General features: G+C 40.3%; 1 protein-coding gene across 1 annotated transcript; it reads left to right on the top strand.

The window, feature by feature from the left end:
* The first annotated feature begins 660 nt into the window (after window positions 1-660).
* palm1b (paralemmin 1b) lies at window positions 661-24,711 on the top strand. The gene is made up of 6 exons (XM_053336283.1): window positions 661-1,001; window positions 14,844-14,886; window positions 15,723-15,803; window positions 20,249-20,364; window positions 21,047-21,117; window positions 21,365-24,711. The coding sequence occupies exons 2-6, from the start codon at window positions 14,845-14,847 to the stop codon at window positions 21,742-21,744; spliced, it is 690 nt and encodes a 229-aa protein (XP_053192258.1). The 5' UTR covers window positions 661-1,001; window position 14,844; the 3' UTR covers window positions 21,745-24,711.
* The last annotated feature ends 79 nt before the right edge of the window (window positions 24,712-24,790 follow it).

Below are 24,790 nucleotides of genomic sequence, written 5' to 3'. Positions count from 1 at the left end.
GATCACCACCTGCTGGTTGTTGTATGCAGGTGCAACATATTTTGGTTGATCTGCAGATGGTAATGTGAAAGAATAATTTAGGTCAGACAATAAAACTGTAATAGCTAATGGGCACCTCCAAAATAGTTTAAATGTTTGTATCCATCACTGTGACTGGTTCTCTGTATTTTTGCTAAATTAAAAACATGTTCCTATGTGGAAAATCACTGCGTCAGCCTGGAACGCCATTCAGCCTCGGAGCCTGAGGTTATTTATGTAACAAAATGAAAAAACATTTTTTAAGACTCTTGACATTGAACCTCAGTGCCACTAGATGGAGAAGTGGCACAGCAGAACTGAAATAAATGCTTCATCCTCCTCACTGTGCAAAACTGGATTTGGTCCCAATTTTAGGTTGCACGTACACAGTTCTTCTACAGCCTTGAAGCAAACAGGCTGGTTCCTCGAACGTCATATGATTAGGCTGGAGGAGATCCAGCAGGGCCCCCGTTAGAAGAGGAGGACCCATATCTCAGTCAACGCGCACAACCAGCTAGGGCCCCCTTTATCTCCACAAGGCAGGGAGGGAGGCGTATCCTTTTCCCCTCTCCTACTCCCCTTCACATATCTCTCTCTCTCTCTCTCTCTCTCTCTCTCTCTCTCTCTCTCTCTCAATCTCTCACCCGTACACTAACTAGACTACAACCTGCTTTTAGACGACGCCCCACAGCCCATGAGATTTCCACCGTGCGGACGCACAGCAGAGCCAAGTCCATCGAGCGTCGTTGCCACCCGAGAGGAAATCATTGGGGTCTTATTATTACCGGGCTGTGCGTGCAGGCTGCCCGCGGCATCACCTCAGCAATAACAAGAGGGGTGCCAGCCAGGAGAAGGAGAACAGGAGGAGGAGGAGAAAGAGGAGGAGGAGAGGAAGGGGTGTTAGAGTATCCCGAAATTGACGCTCAGAAATAAACAAGAAGACACCGTGTTTGGAAGACGTCTGCGGCGGGAAAGGCAATTGAGTAAGTCCTGATTTTACAGTGTGCGCTGGTTGTGTCCGTGTTTTCCTCTGGCTGACCTGCTTTCGGTGATTTGTCCAGAGCTGGCTGTGCAGCGGCGCAATATTTAAGCTTCCAGCCCGGCAGCATCCTTTCCCTCGTTACAGGATGGATGACAGAGCGGGACAGAGGGATGGAGACAAGGAAGAGAGAAAAAAAAGAGAAATATTTGCGGTACCTTTCTGTGCTATTGTCAAATCCCTTACTGTAAACACTGACTGTCGTTGCTTTAGTATGAGGGTACAACTATAATCACGAGAGGCGCAACATCCAACAGGGACACACATTAAAATTAAAAGCCCCAAATCAAGTCAAGCGCAGGTTTGATGGGGAATAATAGGGAGAAAATTAGCTACGTTATTATGTCATGTCAACATCCTTTATGACATGCCTTGGAGGCCCGTTTTACTGTGCTGCACTTTCAAGCCGTGATAGAGCCAGGCCGACAGGTGTAACAGGACGACATGTTTACGCGAATGCTTTTGATGATCCATCATGTAATATCGATCTGCTTTGCGAGGAGAGTGTTTCAGGATGAGGGTCAGGATGTCTTTTTTTTTTGTGAGTGTGTGTGCGCCTCGACGATGAATTTCCAGTGGCGCCAGTAGTGCATGGCCGTCACTGCACTGGGTGAGAGATGCTGACTGGCTACAGGCTGTGGAGGAGAGGAGAGGAGAGGAGAGTAACAGGGTAATCTGTGGTGTGTTGTGATGTGAGCGGTCTGCTCCAACATGGCGCATGAGCTGATAAACCTTGGCCATTACATACTCCTGTCTGGAATTTACACTGTGCAATGGACCAAGCAGTTGGGTTTTATAGCAGAGAATGAGACAGTGCATCCCTAACAGACTGAGTATAGCTCAAATTCATCTCAGCTCGGGTTGCCATTGGTGATACAGTCTGACTCCTCCATCCTCTTTGAATATCACGTAGGCTTGTGTGCCTATGTGTGCCTGTGTGTGTATTCTGGATCTGTTTCTCTTCCTGTCTCTGAATAGAACAATATCAATTGGACCAACTCCATTAATTTTACTCTGTTTTTGTAATTATGTTTGATCACAGCAGGTATAGGCACAGACAGACAAAGAGTGTAGGGACAGTGTGTTTTTGTTTGTTTTTGTGTCCATTGTTTCTTTTGTGGGTTTCTGCCCTGTGAACCAACGTCAACTGTTGCGGACAACATCTTTGTTGACAACACCAGCAAGTGCATGATGATAGCTCAGCCTGTAAACAGAACACACCCATTACATTTCAGAGGGAAATCAGTGAGTCCTCGAAACAGGGAAAGGACATCCACTCTTTGTTTTATTCAGCAAAAATGACACCTGTTTGATTCTTTGACATACATGGAAAAATAAATGCAGTAAAGTGTTGATTCACTCCTCATCATTTTTGTTACCTCAGAGGTCAGTTTAATCATCCTTTTGGCATTTCATCCAAGGCATGAATGTGCTCATGTGAGTGCCAAGAGATGATGCAGAAAAGGGGACATAGAGTCATGACTTGATTCCATTTCTTGAGGGCATGGTTGTAGGGTCAAGACAAGTTCAACAAATGATGTGTTTTAGTGTAACAACTAGATGGCAAAATGTTTAGCAGTGGCAGCATTTTTTGACTTTTCTCTTGTTATATTCTGCCCTGTGTCAAAGTTACACTTGTAGCAGAATAGTACAAGATAGGACCATGTTTTCCATTATGAATTATTAAATGAAACATTTTATGACCCCAGGTTTTTCAGGCAACATAAATGAACAACCACATTCATTTGGTTCCCCGTAGATCACAACTTTTACATTCATAGATTACTTTAGATTAGTTTCATTTTCCTACAGAGTGGAAATTTGTTGTCAGCCCTACAAATACAAACAACAGCACTAAAACTGATCTACTATCAAATGTACAAACAACATGCGCAGAAATGAAATGACTCTAATGGCCTTTTACGTTGTCACCAAAGATGACTGATATGTTCATGCTATGATTAAATCAATTAATGGACAAAAGAAAGTGCCACATTTCCATCTGCTGTTTGTTGTCTCTCCTGTCATTTCATTGTATGAGTGAGACCTGTTAAATCAACCATAGGCCTCAGCCAGGCCCCATGTGAGCTGAGGGTCTATGTCCGGTTGGCTGCTCTGTGTTGTGTCAGCGACTCGCAGTAGAGCTGACAGCACTTGTCTTGTCCAACCAGTCATCATCTGGCATTATGACTCTGGACAGCTACATTTCTGGGTGTGTATGTGTGTGTGTTTTTTATTGTTTTATAACAGTGTGTCTTTGTATGCTAGCTTTGTGTGTGCATTTTTGTCTGTATGTGCATGTATGAGAGAAACAAAAACATGTGTTTGTGCTGGTAAACTGTGTGTGTGTGTGTGTGTGTGTGTGTTGATGAGTCTCTCCTGGCCTGGCAGGCTGGGCACTATGAGGGATCTGCTTTAACCAATTTAGATAGAGGGAATGGGCTGGTAATCGGAAGGTCATTCACTCCTAATCTTAGGCTGTCAGTGAAAAATGAGGTGAAATGTGAACGAGTAACACTCTTTACTTTACAGCCAAAGTGCCATTCAGTAATGTCTGAACCTCTGATTGCTCGAAAAGAGATCCGCAGGGAGCAAGACTGTGAGAAAACTGGTCACATCATCAGCTTAAACAGGCAAAGGATGTCCAAGACGTCCAACAATGCAGTGTTGTCTTGGACAAACACTGCATTGTTGTTGCTGATAAATGCAAAAAAAAGTCACACCAACTTGCAGCCTACACATTATTGATGAAAAGGCTAGTGGGTTAAAGGTAACTTCTACATTTAAAATGACAGCCATAGTCATTTCATTTTTGCATTACTCTACCCTTCCTGTTTGCATGATTGTAGTTTTCTAGCTTTCAGTAGCAGAACTGGTTGGTAAAGCATCATTAGTAGAGGACAGCAGGCATTTCATGGGTTCATATCCTGCCCTGAGCGACTAGCCCCAGAGTGATGGATATTTCTAATTACCTTCATTGACCTTGCCATCATTAAGAAACCATTTATGCAGTGGTTATAAAATCAGATCACTAAGCTAGTCATGGTAAATGAATGACATGCATTATAGAGGCTGTTACTGTTTTGTGGTGAAAGATGGTATTGTGAGGTGAAAGAGGAAGTGGAAGTGAAAGCTTGCTCAGCAAACATATGGGCTGATAAGGAGCAACATCTGGGCAGATAGTAGAGATGTAAGATATTATTAGATAATACAATACACTCCACCTTTCCCTTTTTGTGTCTGTTTTTTCTCTTTCTATTCATCTATGCCCCCTCTTTTACTCTTGGATAGTCACTTTTTCTTTCCTTTTTTTCTGACTTTCTCTCATTACAAACTCCCTCCTTGCTGCTTTGTCATGACAGATAAGGCGAGAGAGGATTTGTTTTTTTCAACCTCTTACCAGAAGATAGTCTGTCTTCTGATAAACTGTCATTTTTAGCCACTAAGTCGTTTTAATCCCAGAAGGAAATGTGCTCACCACTGAATGTTTGTTCATTTGTGTGTGTATGTGTGTGTGTGTGTGTGTGTGTGTGTGTGTGTGTGTCTTATGCACCCCTCCCAAAACATGTGCACACCCACACTCATATGATGATCATCAGTGCTGTTGCAGAGATTGTATCAAAAGCACTATTGATAAGCAGCAGAGAGGGATATTTAATTGTAGATAACCTGAATTTAACACACACAGAGAGACACACACAGAGACAGACACACACACACACACTCACATCTGGTTTAAGGGCAAGGAGAAAAACGAATATATGGTCTTGTAAATGAAACATAGTTTTTATGATTCCAGAAGAGATTGCACTGACTGATATTGGAAATACATCCTTACATAAACAGCGTCTGAGCCTCTTGAGAGCCTTAAGTGGGGATTGGGATCTTGCCATAAGGGAAGGTTCCTATTTGGCCTAATGGTTCCTGTGTTAAGGTTGAGAGGCTGGTCCAATAATCCTTGTCTGTAGACTTCATATTTCCGGATATATACAGTTTGCTGATTGACCAAAGAGGCAGAGAAAGCACACCAGCATACAGGAGACAGTATATGCAATGGAAATGGACTGTCTGTAAACATAAAATCAATGCTGTTTGCAGGTAATGCTGATGAAAACGCTCTAAAATTGTTTTGAGGCAACTGAGGTAACAATTAAGGATTAGAACTACGATCCTCTCATTTACTTATTATTGTTAAACTTGCTTAATTTCTAATTCTTGAAATACCTCGACACAAGAGACACAAGCAGGCATTAGTGTAACATTTTTATCATATTTAATGGACTATCCACAGGTTGTCAATTTGGATATTCACCCAAAATATCTGATTGCAACACCTGATCTAATGTTGGCATTGTATTGCAATTTCTATATGATCAATACATTCAAATTATGGCAAAAATCAGACATCCAGTTTCTTCAGTGCAGCTTTTTGATGTCATGAAAAAAGAGGTTTGTTGAAGTTGAAGACCATGAGCTCCCCGATGAGAATGTGTGCAAGTATTTGAAACAAGCAAAGCAAAACTGTGAAAGCAAGTGAAACAAAAACATGTCGCGGGGAGATTAATCCTTTATCAGGACTATGCAAATTGAGGCACTTGTGCTGTAGAGCAGGACCAGAAGTTGCAGGGTTGCTGTGTTGTTGCTAGTGCAAAGTGTCTTAACATGAAGTTCCTGTAAGGCCCAATAGAAACTGGCTCCAAAATAACTTTTGACTCATTGCATGCTTTGAATAGTAGCCAGTACCACATGCATCCCACTCTCCTGTAGTCTTTATTGTGGTTGTTGACCTTTATATTGTTTTTGTTTTTTTCAGGGCTTGACTGTTTGTTCTCTACTTGTTTGTGGGTGTGGCTGTAGCCTTGTTCAGCTTTGTGATATTGCTACACATAACAAAATCCTCACACATGCTGGGTTAGTTGCCATTTTATCTCCTCTTCTCCTCTAATGGCAAGAAGATTCCAAACCTCTGCATTGGATCATTTCTCAATGTTGTCTTTGTTGTACTTTACTCCTTCTCTTCTACAAAAAACCCAAAAGAAAATAAGGACAGCAGTTTATCAGGGGATTTGTAGTAAGCAGTGGTTATATGATACTTACGCGCCCTGCATTACAAGCAACCACATTCCTGAATGACAATGCACATCCAGGAACCCATTCATGTCACAGCCAACTACACACACACACGTATCCACCTAGGTATCAGAAACTCTTTGTATTACTTTTAGCTGTGGTTGTTGCGGCTCCAGTTTGATTTTCCCACCCTCTAGCAGTGAACCAAAGTCCAGGCTTCAAAACATCCCACCAGAGATCAGTGACATTAAATACACTGTGTATGTGTTTTTTACAGTCTACAAACTGAACCTGTGCTCTGACCTTCATGTAGCAGCAGTAATCTAAACACAGGGATCGATGAATTGGCACAAAAGCTGTAGACTCAGCATGCATTCCCTGGTATATAAAAATTCAACAGATTACGGTGTAAAGGTTTACTGTTACAAAAATAATGAAGGTTGAGGATGGTTGATTAAGAAATTTGGTGGGCATGAGGCGAGTCAATGAGTAGGAATCCTGAAAATAGAGTAAATGATAGGGACATTGTCTCAGCACGGAGTATTCCAGAGACAGGCTTGTGACAACTCTTAGGCAAATTAGTAAAAGTTGCACTTGAAGAGTTGGTTTATGCTCAATCAAAACTAGTTCACACCAACATATTTTCCAACCCCAATGTAAAGGTAGGAGGGAAGGAGGTTTCCAAAGCTATTCGATGGATGAAGTCATTATTTTTTATTTATTCATTAATTGGTCAAACATGATCTAATATACCTAACTCCTTTCCAACCTTTGTACCTTTCCAAAACCTACTTCAACAATTATGCCTACCTCATGTAGTAATTAGCCGAATGTGCAGAGATGAGAAAGTAAGGCTAGATTTGAACTTATCTCACAAGTTCTTCTACCCCCATTACATTTCTTGTGTACGACCAGGTGCAACACTATGAATGTCTTCAAAGAAAGATAATTTAAAAGTGTGCGTTCCATATTTGAGCAAATCAAATCACATCTCACCCTGTCCATTCAGAACAGGCATAATAAACACTTTCACCTTCAGATGTAGTTGAACCATTGGCTGTATATAAATACGAACGTCATGACAGCAATGATAAGTTAATTTTAATGAGTTATTTAACATTATAAAAAGGGGTTGTGAGGTCATGATTGACAGCTGTGACAGCCGTCCTCAATCGTCTGTCAGACAGCGGGATGAGTAAGGGGTCATGTCCCATGGGTCAGTATTCTACTGCACAGACTCTGGCTCTGGCTCTACATCACACAAATAAGATGTCAGCTCCTGGAAAGGAGATATTTTGCATAGCAGTGGGGACTGGAGATGCGTCCATATTTATATACAGTCAGTGGGTTGGACATGTCAAGTAAAGTCATTCTCTTCAAACATAATCTTTAGAGTAACTACCCTTGAAGTGGTAAAAAGCATATAGTAGGGTCTGGCACAAGAGATCAATAAATATAGAAAATAGTGCTCTTACATTGCTACAAAGGTAGCCGCATCTCCAGCCGTGCCGCTGCAACCACATGCCTCTCCTTTGATATACCAAACAATACTTGGTCTTTGTTAACCTGGGTTAAGTTATCTTAAAAATATTTTTTTACCACACCGTGTAATTGCAGTTTAATAGCTTATTGTGTCATACTGACACCGGGTCATGTCAGAGCTAACTCCCTCTCCTTTCTGACCTGATTATCCCATCCCACGTGTCTTGGTCTGTGTGTGGTTTTTTATTTGTCCTCTTGACATGGATGTTACACAGTATTTCACGCTCTTCTGTACTGACAGAGCTGTTATTTATGGCCGACCTCTGAGGGAAAGAAGTGTTACCCTTTGACCCCTAAAATACTAACATAAGTCCTCAGTGGACTTCCTCCAGCTTTTATTGGCACCATACTGTTTATCTTTGGCACAATTTGTGTTGTGCCTCAGATAGACGGATGCAGAGTGCATGTGTGACGACGTAGAGAAGTTGTGTGTGTGTGGCCAGACAGAAAGGCAGGGAGGAGTATTGTTGTTCCTGTGCTCTTCTGGCTTGAAGGAAGGAAGGAAGACATGGAAGTGGGGAGTGGAGAAAAGGAGAAAGAAGTGCCACTCCAACACAGTGAGTGTCAAGGGGATTTGAGATTAGTTTCCTCTTCCAGAGTCTCTCGGTTTTAATGCAGGGCCTGGGTCATTAAGCTCAAGAGTCATTTTCACAATCATCATTCTCTCTGAAGAGGAGACTTTTTGTCCCAGATAGTGTTTTTGTGTGTGTGTGTGTGTGTGTGTGTGTGTGTGTGTGTGTGTGTGTGTGTCTTTACAAGAAGAAGAATATACATTCAGGAATTACTAGAAATTGCTGTCTTGTCTTGAATTTTAGGGTAGTTTCGTAACTAATGAGTAAATTCTATTTCTATTATCTATTTTCTCGTGTTTTTTGTCAGTATGTGTGTGCATGTTGGGGAGTTTCATTGTGTCTACCAGTTGAAAGGTTTTCGCTGTTATGAATTAACACATGAGTGAACACATTTCCCCTTAACAAGGCAAGAAAGTCGAAAAAAAGTTGAAATAGGCTTTTAGAATGTGCACTGGGAAATTCATTTGTTTTAATCACACTTTCAATTTGCAGCAGTGTAAAATTAGTGTGAGCCTTTTTGTTGTTTCTTTGACATGTTTAGCTTTACAACCAACCTGTGAAACATTGTCTTTATGGTTTCTGAGGGTTTAATTGGCCAACGAGCTAATACCAGCCTTTCAAATTGTACAGTATTAAATTAGTTGAAAATTAAAATGGTTCTCATAACTTCCCTTGTAAAAATCATTATTTTCTTCCTTCTTGCATTTTTTGCTAATGGAGAAGAAAAAGTTCATGTGGTTGTTATGTAATACCAGCTCAAGCATTGTGAATTGATGTGTTTACTATCTAATGATTCAAAGATGCTATAAAAACAAGCTTTAAACAAATCAGTGCATCTGAATATGTGTGAGCGTGGGAGGCGAAATCACAATTTGTCAGTATGTTGCGGTGTCCAATTCCAGGTTGCTGTGGTGTTTGTTTAAGATAATCCCAGATTAGTGGTGATGAGACCTGGTGTAATCTGCCACTGCTGCTGACAGATAGACTCATATTGTAGATGGATGTCCCTTGAATATCCCGGAGTCGCACACTGTGACTGGTCTCATGTAAAGATCAGTACAGCATGTACTTGCTGACCTTTTTACTCCAACTGTGCAACGTTAATAATTAATATGATGTTTCTTAATCGACTTTTCAGACCCCATTAGTGCAATTAGCCAAAACAAACTTGGTTCTTTTAGCTAAAAAGTGGTGAAAAGAAAAATTGCAAGTACCAGATGCTAGGATGAACCAAAACTAAAAGGTTTGGTGCAACACACCTTTGAAACAAGACCTTTAATTCCATTTACAGTAGTTGGTCTTTAACACAGCATGATATCCCTGAACAAAGATGCTCAGCAGGCTTAATATTCATTAGGCTCTAGGCATTAAGGTAATCTGTATTTGGGCATTTTAGTGAAGATACTGAGTGTGTAAACTGGCTGCTAGTGCCAGAGGACCATGATCACAATGCTATTAGAAAAGGATGCTGGTGCTCTATGCAGGCAGTTAATGTGTTCCTGGAAATGCTACAGCAGCAGTGCACTCAACGAGGGAATAGGGATAGTCATTAGTCCGTTTCCCTGACTTCTTCTGCCATGCACCTGCCTCGACATATTGACAAAATAACTCTAGCCGTGGTGAATTGCTTGTCTGCAAGTCAGCCTGTTAAGACTACTTTATCTCTCCGTCCTGTCTGACTGATACTGTTGTTCTATTTATTAATTTGTGTCGATTCGTCTCTGCCTGAGCAATGGCCTGCCTCCTTGGATGTCCTTCTTTCTCTGCCGCAAATGTAATTACTGTTCTAACTATGCTGTGAAGACGTCTGTCTGTCTACAGTATGTGTCTGCTTTCCTTTCTCCTTATTTGTCCATAATTTATGAGAGAGGCAGCAGTACAAATACTCCTGATGTTCTGACAAGGTGGCTTGATATTTTTTTCTGGTACGTCTTAAAAATTCATCACAGCAGTAGCCTAGAGGTTAAAAACACGACTATCATTAAAACTGAAGTGTGAATGGTTGGACAAGCTCAAAAAATCAGTCTGTTCATTTAACCCTCTGCTGGATCTGTAGACTGCAGCTGTTATTTTTGGCATGAATTGGCATTGAATGATTGGTCATGTTATTAATTGTTTATTAGACTTTTTTTTTGCGGAAAAGCTCTTGTACAGTTATTGTTAATAACACATACAAGAAGAAGAATAAAATATATATATAGTTAAAACTTGCAAGATTTTTATGTTAAACTGACTTTAACCTCTTAACGTACGCTGTTCCGTCTACGGGACGGGACGGATGTTAGGAGGTAGCCACAAGTTCTTCTGAATGTTTTAAACACCAACCCTTAAACATATATATTCATGCCGTACATCGTTGGAAAGCTTAGATTGTTCTGATTCATTCAAGACCACTCACGACTTATATGGTTGCTCACAGCCGTAATAGTATTAGCGGTTAGCTCGGCTAGCCACTCAGCTAAAGTAAAAACAGCTATAATCTCTACATACCTTCAAAGTCTTCCCTTTATCCACAACGTTCATCTTATGACTCAGGACTTTCTGTACAGTTCGCCAAGTATCCATTCTTGTGAAATATGAAATCCGTTTCCATAAAACCGAAATACTTTCCTCAATATGTCCATGTATTTAGTCCAACACGTAACGTAATAACACAAATAACAAACCGCATACAGTCCGTTTACGTCATTTCCTGACCTGCACGTCCATCTCAGAGTACACGTGACTAGATGTTTACGACCGTGAGCCTCTTCTGCTTCTGACGACACCACACACAAACCAATCGGTGCTTTGGATTAGGCAGTACATGTCTCCAAAGCCAATGAGGACATGTGACCGACGACAATGACGACATGGCTTTGATTGACAGCTGTTCCAACCTCTGGAAATATTCGCTGAAATGAAGTAGATAACCTTTTAGCCAATAGTCTGAGGTTTCCAACGGTGTATGACACTAAGCTATTACGTTTGGCTGTCCATAAACAAACTCCAAGCGTAACCGGCGTGCGCCCTGTGCGTAAAAGAGTTGAACCATATATCATTACGCACTCGGCATTTTGGTACACAGTTGGTTCTTCTTCGACTTGACATATGATTTATACCAAAATAAACAGATAGATAGATAGATAGATAGATAGATAGATAGATAGATAGATAGATAGATAGATAGATAGTCAGTCAGTCAGTCAGTTAGAAAATAAATAAAAGTATAATAAAAGTAAATATGGTTATATATAATAATATAATATTTAATAATAATAATAATAATAATAATATGGTCAGCTTTCATTAGAGACCAAGATTTTGATTGTAGGCAAAGGGGATGTGAAATTATAGGTGCTTGATTGTGGTTATACAGCTTTGGTAACCAAGTGTCCATTTGGAGTCTCCAAAAAGGACCTGAGGAAAACGCATGGACATACCTGTTGAAAAATAACTCTGAAAAATTCATCTTTTGGTCTTTTGACTCCAAATTTGGACTGCATGAAGCCAAGACATGTGGCTGTGGCCTCATTGTGTCTATAACCTGCTGAGAGGTCCCTCAATGTCTGTACACATGTCATTGTAAAGGCAAACCTATGGGTGAGTAAACAACCCCATCATTGTAACCTCTGCCACTCTTTGTCAGTAAGTCACAGAATCACACAGACACTTTTACAAGAATCCTGAGAGTGTTTCCTTTCCAATGATACCAGACACATCTCTGAGTCTCAAACTATGTGGGATCTGTGCTGCTCACAACTTGGGCATGTCGTTTAGGCTAACAACATAAAAAAACAGGGGCGTGTGTTAAGTGGTTAAACATAACCTGATGATTTTATGTCACATAAACCATATATTGATAAATATTTATTAAATGTTAATATGACATAGAATGCTATGTTTAAAAGGAACACTATTTTATTACATGATTTAAAAAAAGGATTTTGACATTCCAGTTAGATGATCATATGATACATTACTCATAACTTTCTTGTTGCTCTGGGAAATTTTGTGTTTAAGACATGAGTCAGACAAAAGATCCACACACTGTACTAATGACTTCAGGTTTAGTTTCATTTTCTTTGGATGTGCAGGGTCTACACCCTTTAAGCTTTGTGTTAAAGCCGTTTCCAAAACAGCTTTGGGTAGAGTAAGAAAATTGACAGTCTATGTTAGTTCATTCATGGCTAAAAGTGTCCATTTTTCACAATCACTATATCCAACAGAAGAAATTGACAAAAGAAAAACATACACTATTACTCGTTCTGTCCGTGCTCTCAATCTCAAAGCAGATCCAGCGTGTCAGAGCCAAGCTGTGGGTGTGTCCTGCTTTGTCTCTGCTGATGCTCGCAGTGACCTCACTTATGGCAGGACGGTCAGTCATCTAATAAAGACAGAGCTCTGCCGGTGCTTCTAGGCCTCCTTCATACCACTGATGAACTGATCCAGATGACTTCCCAGATGCACAGTCAGCTAGCTGCCATGCTTCCACTATAACCTGAGGGCTGGGAAGGGAAGGAGATTTAGGGGGGAAAATAGATCATGAAACACTGTCAATATACAACATACAGTAAACAGAAACAGTTCCTGAATTAAGATCTTGATGACTTTTTTGAAGTTGGTGTAATTAGTTGAGGCGTATATTATTTTTGACAGTCTCTGCTTTTCATATCTATCTCCAGATGTCTTTTCATCCTGTTTGTGCTGGATCAGTGGGAAAAATTAGAAAGAATGCATTTAGACTGTATGTTTGTACTTGGGGAGTTGATCAGATGATTGTGGTTTTACTTGTTGTCCAGAGGATCTTCATGTGATGGTGATGTGGTTTGTTGGCACATCAGCAGAGAACAGTGGGGTATGCATTGGTGGACACGTGCTGTAAAGCCAATACTGAGTGCTTGAACCCTGCCTGTTACAGATTGTCCTTCCATAATAAGTCCCTGTGGTTTTTGTGGGTCCCAGAGCTACAGTCATTGGATAATAAACTAACAAGCATGGGAAAAAAATGCTTCTTTATGTTTTTGAGAATGTTGTTGCACTGCATGCCTTTGAATAGGGAATAAGAAATGTAGCAATCAGATCATCCCTACACCAAGGGGAAGATATCTGACGTATTGATATGCAGCATTTTTTTTTTCTCACAATCCAAGCTTTGTGAACGTTCATTTGGGAGATGATGCAAGTAAATTCAATCTGTGACAGTGGGTGTCTTGTTCACTTCTCAGGAGAAGTGACGCGATCAAATGGTTTTAACACATTTTACTGGCGCTGGCGAGGGGTGGGTTGGGAATGACGTAGAGACATTTTGACACAGCTGTTTTATAAGAGTATGGTTTGGATCGGCATTAACATGAAATGAGGATCACATTTCTTGGGAAAAGGCACACTGCTGCTAAGATGTTATTCATTCATGTTGTTTCTTACTCCACTTCTAATATGCAGAAAACACAGTGGGGTTTTTTACACACCCACAAAATAGCATTAGTTGCTGAGTATGTAGTCAGAGTCAAACAGGTCTATTTCCTTTCTGGGAACTCCACAACTACGACCATTTAACACCTACTTACTGTCACATTCCAGTCACACTGTAAGGATTCCTGAGGTTCTTGCTTACCACCGCAAACTAATTATATCTTTGTTACGGTGTAATTTTCTGTGGAGACAGGAACTCATCACCTAATAATTGTTAATGAATCTTTTGTCTCAAGAGGCTGAGGCAATCTCAGGCATCTTTGAAAGTATCAGCATAATTCATTGGACATAAATTCAAATTTACAAACCTCTGTGAATACATAATATATTGATTTCGACACACACAAAATAAAGAGAATAATCAATAAAGAGAAAATTAAGTGAAGGCATAGAAAATAATCATCAGTGATATAATGTGTTTTTAAGCATCAGATAGTCAAAACACAATTTATCTTCAACTTTGGCTTATCTAAACTATGGCTAAACAGATTCTTTGTTTAGTGGGAATGGGTTAAATAGAGTGCATGCCGTGTACAGTAATTGATAACATTCCTAATAGATGTCCCCTTCCAAATTGAAATGAAATATTTTATTACTAAAAAATAAACTATGTTCCCACACCACCTAAGGCAATATTGGTGGACATTCCTCTAGAATGAAGTAATGTTAATTCAGAAAATAAGCTGATCCCTATAGTACATAGCTTCACTTTCTATAACTTATGTCTGACTTGCTACATGGGTCAAGGACGATTTGTTTGCTAAAATGAAACTTTAAGATTTTTGAGGGAGATACGGAACGTTGATAGCTTTCTCCCAACAGTCACAGTCCTTCCCCTCTGGTTTTAGCGCTGCTGCCGTCCATCCTGGAGCCCTTGTCTGGAATCTATTAAAGCAGGAATCTCCAGCAGCGACCTGCTAGCACATTAGCATGCCTTCACTGGCTCTCCCTGACAGGAAAGACACACTGATTTAGTGCAAGCAGACAGATATTTAACCTCAGTCAGAGGGAAGTCGTTGGAAGGTAAATGGTTGGTGAGCGAATGCTACGGTCAAGGAATGTTGTTTGTCACTGTGTGTAATGTCAGATGTTGGTGGTCATATCTGATTATAACTCTGTCTTTCCCTCTCAATCTTTCTCCCCATCAGGATGGATGAGGTGTCACAAGAGGAGAGACTCCAGGCCATCGCTGTAAGTTAGACACATACACTCAACACACTATCTTCCTTTGCTCTTATACATGCACTTATGTACACTAATTGAATGCCTAACCCCAATCCTAACCTTAACCTTAAGTCTTTTGAAGTAGTGAGCACAGGACCAAATGTCCTCACAAGGCAGAAATGTCCTCATTACAATGGTTTCAATGGTCCTCACAAAGATACCAATACCATCATACACATACACACACAGTGCACATCATGACACACGGTTGTAGTAAGAGAAAATCATTCCTGCTTGTCAAAATCCATCCACCTGTCTTAATGACTCAACCTTTTAGATCCCATCTCCTTCACCCATTAGAGGACATTGAAAGCTAATGCAGTAGCTACAGCTCTGTCTGTCTCTGTCTGTCCTGCCTCTCAGTGTCTCTCTTCCCTTTGCTCTCTCCATGTATTTCATCCTTTCTGTCTGTTTTAACCGCTGCTTCCTCCCTCTGTCCTTATACAATATCTAGACACACAATATCTAGGTTTCATATGTATATTTTTAAAAACATGCAAATTTTGGTGGACGCAGTGGCTGAAACATATTTAAATTTGGTTTGTTGTGGCTAGCTAACAACCCAATAAATCTGTTATTAAAAAACCTGTCAACATGACCTTTGCAGGAGGTACTTAATGTAGTTGAGTGATTGTTTGTTGATTTAATCAGAATGTTAGTTCAATTTACAAAAGCTGTCATTGAATCAACAGCACTATTAGTCAAGACTGGGGCTGAATATTATTAATATAATCGCCTTATTAATGACATGGTGTAGTGTTCATTCGTGGCATATTATTCATAATATTTATGTGTGGTAACAGGAGAAAAGGAAGAAGCAGACAGAGATTGAAAACAAGAGGAGGCAGCTGGATGATGACCGACGGCAACTCCAGCATCTCAAGGTATACACAAACACACACCCACACACACACACATTTTACACATGTCCTATTTGTAGTACTGTTCCTTTGAAAATATTCAAGATGTAATTAGGCTATCTTGAAATAATGTGATATTTTTTGCTGCTGCTTTAGGACACTGAGTTAGTTGTGAGACATGTAGTGGACTGTGATGCAGCCTTATATGATGATATATGATTTAAGCAGGCAATATACAACAGACAAAATCAGTCATGGGTGTTTTCTCACAGGCAATATTACAGGTTTCAAGTAGCCCCATATTTAACTTTGATCACCACAATGTCCAGACGACACGGCCCCAGAGCTTTTACAAATCTTTGCACTGTCTCGTTCCCTGTTGTCCAATGCGCCGACACCTTCACCTACTAAAACCCCTTTATGAGCTTAGTAGTGGGCTTTGGAAACATGTTTCCAGTTTACCAGTTGCCTGTTATTTCTACCTTAGGTAAGCAGATGCTGACACCGAGATGAATCAGTTCCAGGAAAGTTATGTCCAAGGTCCAAGTTATTTCCTTCATTGTGCATATTCAGTCACTTTCACAACACTGCAAGTACTTAGGTGCTGAAAGATAATCATACTATATGTACTGTATTGATCTCATTCATTATGACTGTACTTATAAACAAGCTGAGTCAGTAAAGAATGATAGGAGACAGCTGGAAAGTAGATGTACTTAGCAGCTTTCACGTAATTGAGGAAGGAAGACTGAAGGGTGTGATGGATTGCTATTTGAACATGATAGAAAGTACAAATAACATCTGCCCGTCCCATTTATGCAAAAAATGTACTATGCTGTCTCTTTTTCCCCTATGTTTCTGTAAAAACAGTGCCAGGGTTCTAATCGTTTTGGCTCTAATTTTGCAGCAACTCTAGCTTGTGCATACATTGTTTTTGATTCGCTTTTCTTTTCATCCTTAGCCTCACCTTGACTCACAAATTCCACCATCTGGCGTCAACAGACAGAGACTGAAATGTCAGATTTGCCTGTATTTGACACCTTTTGAGAACAGGCCAATTCCACTTTATTTGAAAGGGACTTGAGCCCTTAGGCCGATAAGATAAATGTATTTATGGATCAAATGATTGCGAAGTGTAACCTGAACTATTTCTTCTACTTCTCCCTAACTCTTACAAGAACTTGAAACACGATAACAGAAATACTGCTGTTCAGTCTTGTGGGTATTCGGCAATCATTCTCTACGCATGAGCATCGTGAAACACCCACCTAACAATACTGAACCTTTTAAATCTATCAGTCCCACATAGTGAGATACTCCCTTACTGCTGCTGTCACGGAATGTTCAGAATGGACAGCAGATAACACCGGCAGCTCCTCCACATGCTGTTTATACACACACACACTCCCTAAAACACACACACGTTTAAATCTGTATGCATGCGGACACACACACTCATTATATCAGAGCCAAGGCTTTTGTCAGCGTATGTGTCAGCACTATCAAAGCTATTTCAGCCACGGACAATTCAGCAGGTCACAGATAAGAGCAAAGGTTGTGGTGTGTATGCGCCTACGAGCCAAGCGCATACACACCGTGCCCTTGCATGCTCCCACTTTTTCTATTTTCAGAGCAAACCTTTGTATGTTTTGTATCTGTATTGTGCGTGTACGTGTGTTCGTTTTTTGTGCGTGTTGCTGTATAAAAGAACACAGAAGCCTCAGACAATGCAGAGGGCTTTGGCAGAGGAAACAGATTTTTGTCCCACTCCCACCAACAGGAAACAGCTCTTACACCCATAGCACCCTGCTTTGGTCTCACAAGCATACACACACACACACACACACAGAGTAAGTGTAATCATGCAGTACAGGAGCAAGAGAAGGCCCTTTGTGCAAACCACAGTAAGTGTTCTTTTTCCAGAGGCGGTGTTCATGTGGAAAACCCAATAAATGTCTCCATTTACACACCACATTTTTATAAGGGTGTACCTGCCCCGCCATTAAATCACATTGATACATGATCGCACACACACATACTCACACTGTCACAGCACTGAGGAAAATGGTGAGGGGAGGTAATATGACGCTGTTAACACAGAAAATGTTAATAGGAGTTCTGTTTTTAATTAGCAAACCATGACGGATATGATTATGCAAGCAGCAGCCTAGCTATCTCTTTAATTAAAACATCTTAATGACAACATCTTATGTTATCTCAATATGGGAAACACCCATTCTATGTGAAGCATATGAAGAGTAATGCTCTCAAATTAACTTAGCATTGTCATACTTTATCAAAGTTATCAAAATGTTTTGAATTATTACCAGGAGGTAAGAAGCTACAGCTGGTCAGCTTGGCGTAAAAGACTGTGACAGTGGGAAACAGCTGGCCTCAGTGTGTCCAAAGATAACAAAATTTGACTACCAGCACTTCTAAAGCTCACTAATTAACATGTTATATATTGTTTGTTCTATATGTACAAAAAAACAGTTGTGGTGGGGGGTTAAGTAGCCAAACTAGTTCTTAGTCAAGTGCAGTAACGTCCTGGGGGCGAGTTATGTTACCTCCGGAAAGCTTGCCGCTAAAAAGTTCTGAGTGTCACATTGTAGAAGAATGCAAAATATACATTAAAGTAAAGCTCTTCTCCCTACAGCTGCTCAATGCATTTGGATGTGTGCGTAAATGTGTGTGTGTATGTGTGTGTCTGTATCACAGTTCCGCCCTTTGTCTGCTACGTTAGCAGCTTTTACTCCAAAGAACAATGGAGAGAGACATAACTGCAGCTCCAGCTTTACGACTGTTCGTGCCAGACTGGTGTGTGTGCGCGTGTTTGCGTACGCATGAGTGAGTACATTAAATGATGTCAGGCGTTGGGGTAGTAGGGTGTGGCGAGAGAGCGAGCAAGATTGAGACAGTAGAGAGAGAGGGAGAGAGGGAGGGAGAGAGAGAGAGAGAGAGAGAGAGAGAGAGAGAGAGAGAGAGAGAGAGAGAGAGAGAGGGAGAGAGAGAGAGGGAAGCAGGGGTTTTAGATTCAATGCCCAGGAGACCAGGCAGGTCTGGGGTATGAAGAGTGTTGAATTACACTGTGTGTGTATGTGTATGCACTGTAAAGGTCTGTGCAGCTGTCTAGAGCTGAACTACTCAATGGTGAAAGTTAGAAAAAACATCACTATTACTGATTTAAAAAAATAAACACTAATAGGAAATGATGGAGATACACCCTGGGAGATATAACTTTATTCATAATACCATGCACCAAATGAAAAAGTTCATGAACTTTTATGATGGATAGAGATGCATACAAGAGAGAGGAAGGGGCGGGGGTCGAGTAAAAGAAGAAAAAAAAAAGGGGGGTTTTGCTGTAGAAATTCTTGTTGCATCACTGGAGAGGAATTCACATCAAGCACAGGTCCAGATTTTCAGTCCAACTCGTGAAAACAAGAGCTTTTTTTCTTCCACATTTCCATATGGCCACTCAGAGTTGCCTTTTGCTGCATGGTCTAACAGCTGCGAGTCAGAGAGGTACTGTTATATTTACCTCAAAGCATGCCAAGTATTTTCTTTGATATTAGCTTATCTAAAGAACAGGAGAGATTTAGGATCGGGAGTCAAGATAAGAATACAGGATCATTTTCACCTTGATAAGAGAAATAAACACTGATTGAAAAAGAGAAAAGGAAGTGGAAGGTAATCGAACAAGTGAAAATTCCCCCTTAGAATAACCATTTTATTCCCATGTTGTTTATTTCAGTTAATATTTTGAATTATTCAATGATTTGTCCTAGAATTAAAGTCTATGCGCTGAAAGTCATTTGATGTTTCATGTGGTTTAAGATTAGAACTATCTTGTTTTTCTTTTCAGTGACTTGTCTAGATTTCAGTCCCATCCTCAGCTGAGTATAATAGGAGAATTATGTCTTAGTTTGGATTTTTCTGTTGAATGCCAAAAGCCCTGATACTTTGGCTTGGTGCCATAGTCCACTTGGCAAACGAGTTGGCAGCAGCTAAAGTGTGTGACTGAATCAGTGAGTGGCAGCAGACAGAGGAAAAGTGCTGGACGCAGTCACTGGTAGATTTTTGTTTTAGATTAGCCAAAGGGCTTGTCATTCTGCCTCAGTGAAAGTGTCACTAATCTCTCCTGAATTCAATTACATTGTTGTCCAAGTGTGAAAGGGTGATAACAATCTTTATTTTGGTAGATTGAAGTTCTGTTAATGAATTAATTACCTGATCCTGATGAAAGACAATCAAACGTCCCCCACCTGCTTAAGCTCCTTTATTCAGCATGTGTACACACACATCCACTGAACAAACTGAGGTGTCAGGGGCAGTTAGAGTGAAATATAATCGGTTTTACTAGATTTAATAGAATATGGAAATAAATAATCTGCTTTATCTCGTCACTTGTCCCTGTATTTATTCTCAACATGCAAAACACATTCATTGTTTGCTTTGTCTCCTTGCAGTCGAAGGCACTGAGGGAGCGCTGGTTGTTAGATGGAGCTCCAGCAGAAGAGGAGACTCAGAAACGTCTGCATGAGGAGGAAGTGAAGACCAAACTCCTGGAGCAGGTCATCCTCAGGTCAGCATCTTAAAACCCCTATATGCCTATGACTATGGAGAATAGTGTTTTATTTGCAAGTAAACAAGTCAGAGTCTGGCATAGACTCAATCTCGGGTGGTGCTTATTTTTCCCAGTGCTTTAAACTGCAGGAAGGATGACACCATATCCTCTCATTCTTCTAGCCACTGCAGTATGATTGTGGAGCAGAACTTCTCCGTTGCATTAGATTACTTGAGCAACAAAGGTTTGGCGCAGCTATGTTTTGAACTGCAACCACAGCCAACTAACAGCACTGGTGATGCGTTTACTGTCATATGACAGTTGTGTGTTGCATTACAAGTGACATAATCCAATTTGAGTAGCCAGACCGAGACAAATCTGAAGAAATACGATTCCAAACTGACAATAAAACAGTAATCATAATCATAAATCATAATATTGCATTATGGCTTATGAAGACAGCTTGAAAAAATATAATAATATTGGTAGAACTAGTCATATATACTATGACATGACTTTGCTGATAAATATACAATATGTTATATTCTTTGTGGTATGAAAGTTACACATTAACATTCTGTGTGTGTGTGTGTGTGTGTGTGTGTGTGTATGTGTGTGTGTGTGTGTGTGTGTGTGTGTGTGTGTGTGTGTGTGTGTGTGTGTGTGTGTGTGTGTGTGTGTGTGTGTGTGTGTGAACCAGGCTGGAGCAAGAGATTGAAGAACTGGAGACAGGGGAGCCAGCCAATAAGGGTGTGGCCAAAGAAAATGGGGGTAAGTTCAGTACCCATGGCAACATATGATCACACAGGAAACCATAGCAACTTGGCCTAGACACCTGTGTCAGAAAGAGAAAGCGAGCTATTAACAGCCTCTTCATTTGCTCTATTAAATTGTTCCCCTCTGCCGGAGGTTATTAAAACAATATTTCCTTTCTTTCTTTGTCTCCTTGACTTACCCTGACCACCCTCTACCTTCTGCACTTCCTAACCTCTCCATGGTACTCTGCTGCTCCCTATAGGTGAGAATGGAGTAGTGCAGACCTCTGGCCAGACCCCCAAGAGAGAGGTGACAGGCATTGAGGCCAAGCTGCTGGGTCCCAGTCCTGACCAAGCTAGTGCAGACAACCCCGTCACCCTGGTGTTCATGGGCTACAAGACCGTTGAGGAGGAGCAGGAGACCCACACAGCTCTGGGAATGGAAGGGGTGGACGGCAATGTTAAGGCTGAGTTTGTTGTGATCGAGGATGGGGAGGGTAAAGCGGCAGGAGAGGCAGCCACAGAAGAGCAGGCTCCGCCCAATGGGAGCATGGCAGAGAAAGAAAAGGCTAATGGTGGCGGGGAGGAAGGAGAAAAGGAAAAGGAGAAGAAACAGACCTGCAAATGCTGCACGGTCATGTGAGCTGCATGTGTGTATGTGTGGTTGTTTGTGTGTGTGGCTGAGTATGCACATGCACCTCTGCAGGCATGTGTGCCATTGCATGTGTCTGTATTTGCAGATGTGTGTACATTTCCGTCTGTGTCGGAGAGTGTGGTGGTGTGTGTGTGTGTGTCTGTGTGTGTGAATGTCAGGACTGGAGAAAACAAAAACCGAAGTACAGCCGATATACCAACAATGAGAGCCAATACAAGCTCCAGCTACAACAACAAGAACCACAAAGACTCATAAGTACACTTTACTCTGTATACTTTCTCTGATATGTATTTGACTTTTGATTTCTATTGATATTTTTCTATTTTTCTGTCTTGACATTTATATTGTATTCAGTATGTATATCTTTATTATGGGACTGTGTACTGTAAGTTCATTGTTATTATTGTTGGAAAAAAAGAAGAAAATGTATTAGCTCTCTGGATTGTACTGCTACCCACTGGGGAAAATCTGGAAACTTAAAATCATTGTACTTAAGTCAAAACGGCATACTATGAAGGACACAGATACTTAAATATATATATTTCTCTGTGTAGGCCTATCAACTATTTATCAGTCAATTTCATATTGCAATATTGTCTAAGATATTATTTTAAATAGTATTTTAATATATTGATATGGAATTATGTTTTATACAATGTATTTATTGTTTTTGGTTCTCTATATCATCTCCAACCATTAACTGCATGTAAGCTTGTAAGCACTACCAGATTTGCGTTACAATCATAACAAGTGTCTGTGCTTTCTTAGACTCATATGTGCTCACATCTTAAGTCACGCAGGTCTTTCTATCAGTAACAGTAAATATAATTGGCAGTGTTAGAGGTATGCATTCAATTTAAAAAAAGAAACAGCACGGATACAAAAAACCAAATTAGAACACTGACCTTACTGCAAATCACATTGGTTTCTCATAAATATGGTATGCAACACATGTAACACGAAGATCACAGCTTTTGTATTTTTTAAATAGGACAAACACATTTACTTTATGGTCGATAGTGTCATGACAAATCATTGTGCAATGATAAGAATTGCTTTTGTTCTCTCAACAGTAGAATCAATGTAAATCTTATGAGGTAGCACTGCATGAAGCCTTGCAACTTTTTTGACTGTCTTGTCACTGTTAGATCTTTATATAGGCTATCACGTTCACATGAATGTAAATCCAGGGGTTAAATTGGGATCCGTTCTACCCTTATGACGAGAGGCGGGTTTGCTCAACTCGCCGTTAAAAAAAAAGAAGAAAAAAAAAGCTTTTCTGTCTCTTTATGAACCAAATAAAAATCTGTTGATACTGTAATTTCACTGTGTGTTGGTCGGCTGCTGGTTTCTGTCCTGCTCGCTCCCAGTTTAACCCCTGACACTTTATTTGTAGACCTGGGCCCAAAAGTACTTGAATAGATTAACAGAATAAGAAAATGATTTGGGACATTTGAAAAAGCTTGTCTTACAAATTCCATCTGAGGATCTTGAATCTTTTCAGCCTAATGAAACAATATAAAGAATCTGGTTGTGCTTTTTAGTGATAATTGCATTGGTAGGGTTAGGAACTATTTGGACCATAAGAAAAGCCAGTGTAACCATTCAAAATGGATCAGGTTGCTAGCAAGACAAACCATGCATGTATCCTATGGCAATTCAAAGCCCTGAAAGCCTATTGAAATACATTTTAGCCCATGTCTCCGTATTTGTTTGGCAAACGGGAGGCTATAGATGGTCTGGGTCAGTGATTCAAAGCCACAAATGTGTTTGTTCCCTCCCAGGTTCATCCATGTCTTTCATTCACGTACACATCATCACCATTATCTCATTATCACACTGTTTCATCATCATTGTCAAAACCACATGTCCACCTTCTATGCTCGGAGACACACAATTTAAAAACCTCTGAAGTTTGGTGCTAATCCTGAGTCTCATCTAACTCTCCATCCACCAACTATTGTTTAACTTGTTCTTTGTCAAATCGCTGGTGAGGGGGGGGGGGATGTGAGAACCTACTGCCTCTTGCGTACACTTGTTGAATAAGAGAGTCTTTTGCAACCTTCAGTGCCAGATGCATTTTCTCTCAAGTCCTGCCTACATTTACCACCAGAGAAATGATCCCTTCTTACATTCCAAGGGAGGCCAACAAGAGGTGTGGACGGATGAAATATAGTCTATGCTTTCCATATGTACAGTACAGTTCCACTCTAATTGTACAACTTTGTTTCTTATATTGACTCTCATGTTTTTTCTTTCCTATGGCCTCTTTGCAAGGCAGTATATTGTATTTGATGTGTGTATTTTTAAAAGAAAAAAGTTGACTACATCTGTGTATTGTTGGTGCCTTTGTCAGGTTCAGTTGGTTGGACTTGTCTGTCTGCCGCCATTTTAGATGGGGTTTTTTCTTGCTCTGCTCCTGGTCAGGACGACCCACTGGAAACACTGCCTTCTTCTCTGGAGGGTCACCTCACATAATTGGTAGAATATTATTATCATTTTTCACACAAACCATAAATAAATACAGCTCGGACAATAGGTAATATACAGACCACTGTTGGTGTCTTGAAAAAACTTTGTATCCTCTACCCTATTTTTCACTTTTTTAAACTGATTGATTTTACTTTGACTGGCAGAACGCCTTTTTTTATTCATCACATACATCAAAGTCTTTTTATTTTCCTTACCTCCTGTAAAGTTTTAACATTTTGTTGATACAAAGTTTATGCAAGAGACTGACAGTCTATTTATGTATAGTATATGCACAAGTACCTATGTGCATATCTATACATATAGTATGTACGTAGAAATACATGTACAACTGGTGAGATAAAACTTTGCTGAATAGTGCATCTCGGGACAGCAGCAGAAAAAGCAACCTTGTGTTAGACCAATGCCTGTTCATCTATTCTGTGGTCGTCTAAATGTTTAATCTTGAATAAAACTACTGTTTGTTTACAGCAAGTCAAATAAGTGTGTATGTATTTAACCAAATTGTACACATCCTATAGATACACACATAAGCATGCACATA

The sequence above is a fragment of the Scomber japonicus genome, chromosome 16, assembly GCF_027409825.1.
Source record: "Scomber japonicus isolate fScoJap1 chromosome 16, fScoJap1.pri, whole genome shotgun sequence".
NCBI classification, from domain to species: domain Eukaryota; kingdom Metazoa; phylum Chordata; class Actinopteri; order Scombriformes; family Scombridae; genus Scomber; species Scomber japonicus.
The sequence above is the reverse complement of the archived record's forward strand: the minus strand, read 5'-3'. Positions and strand labels throughout refer to the sequence as shown.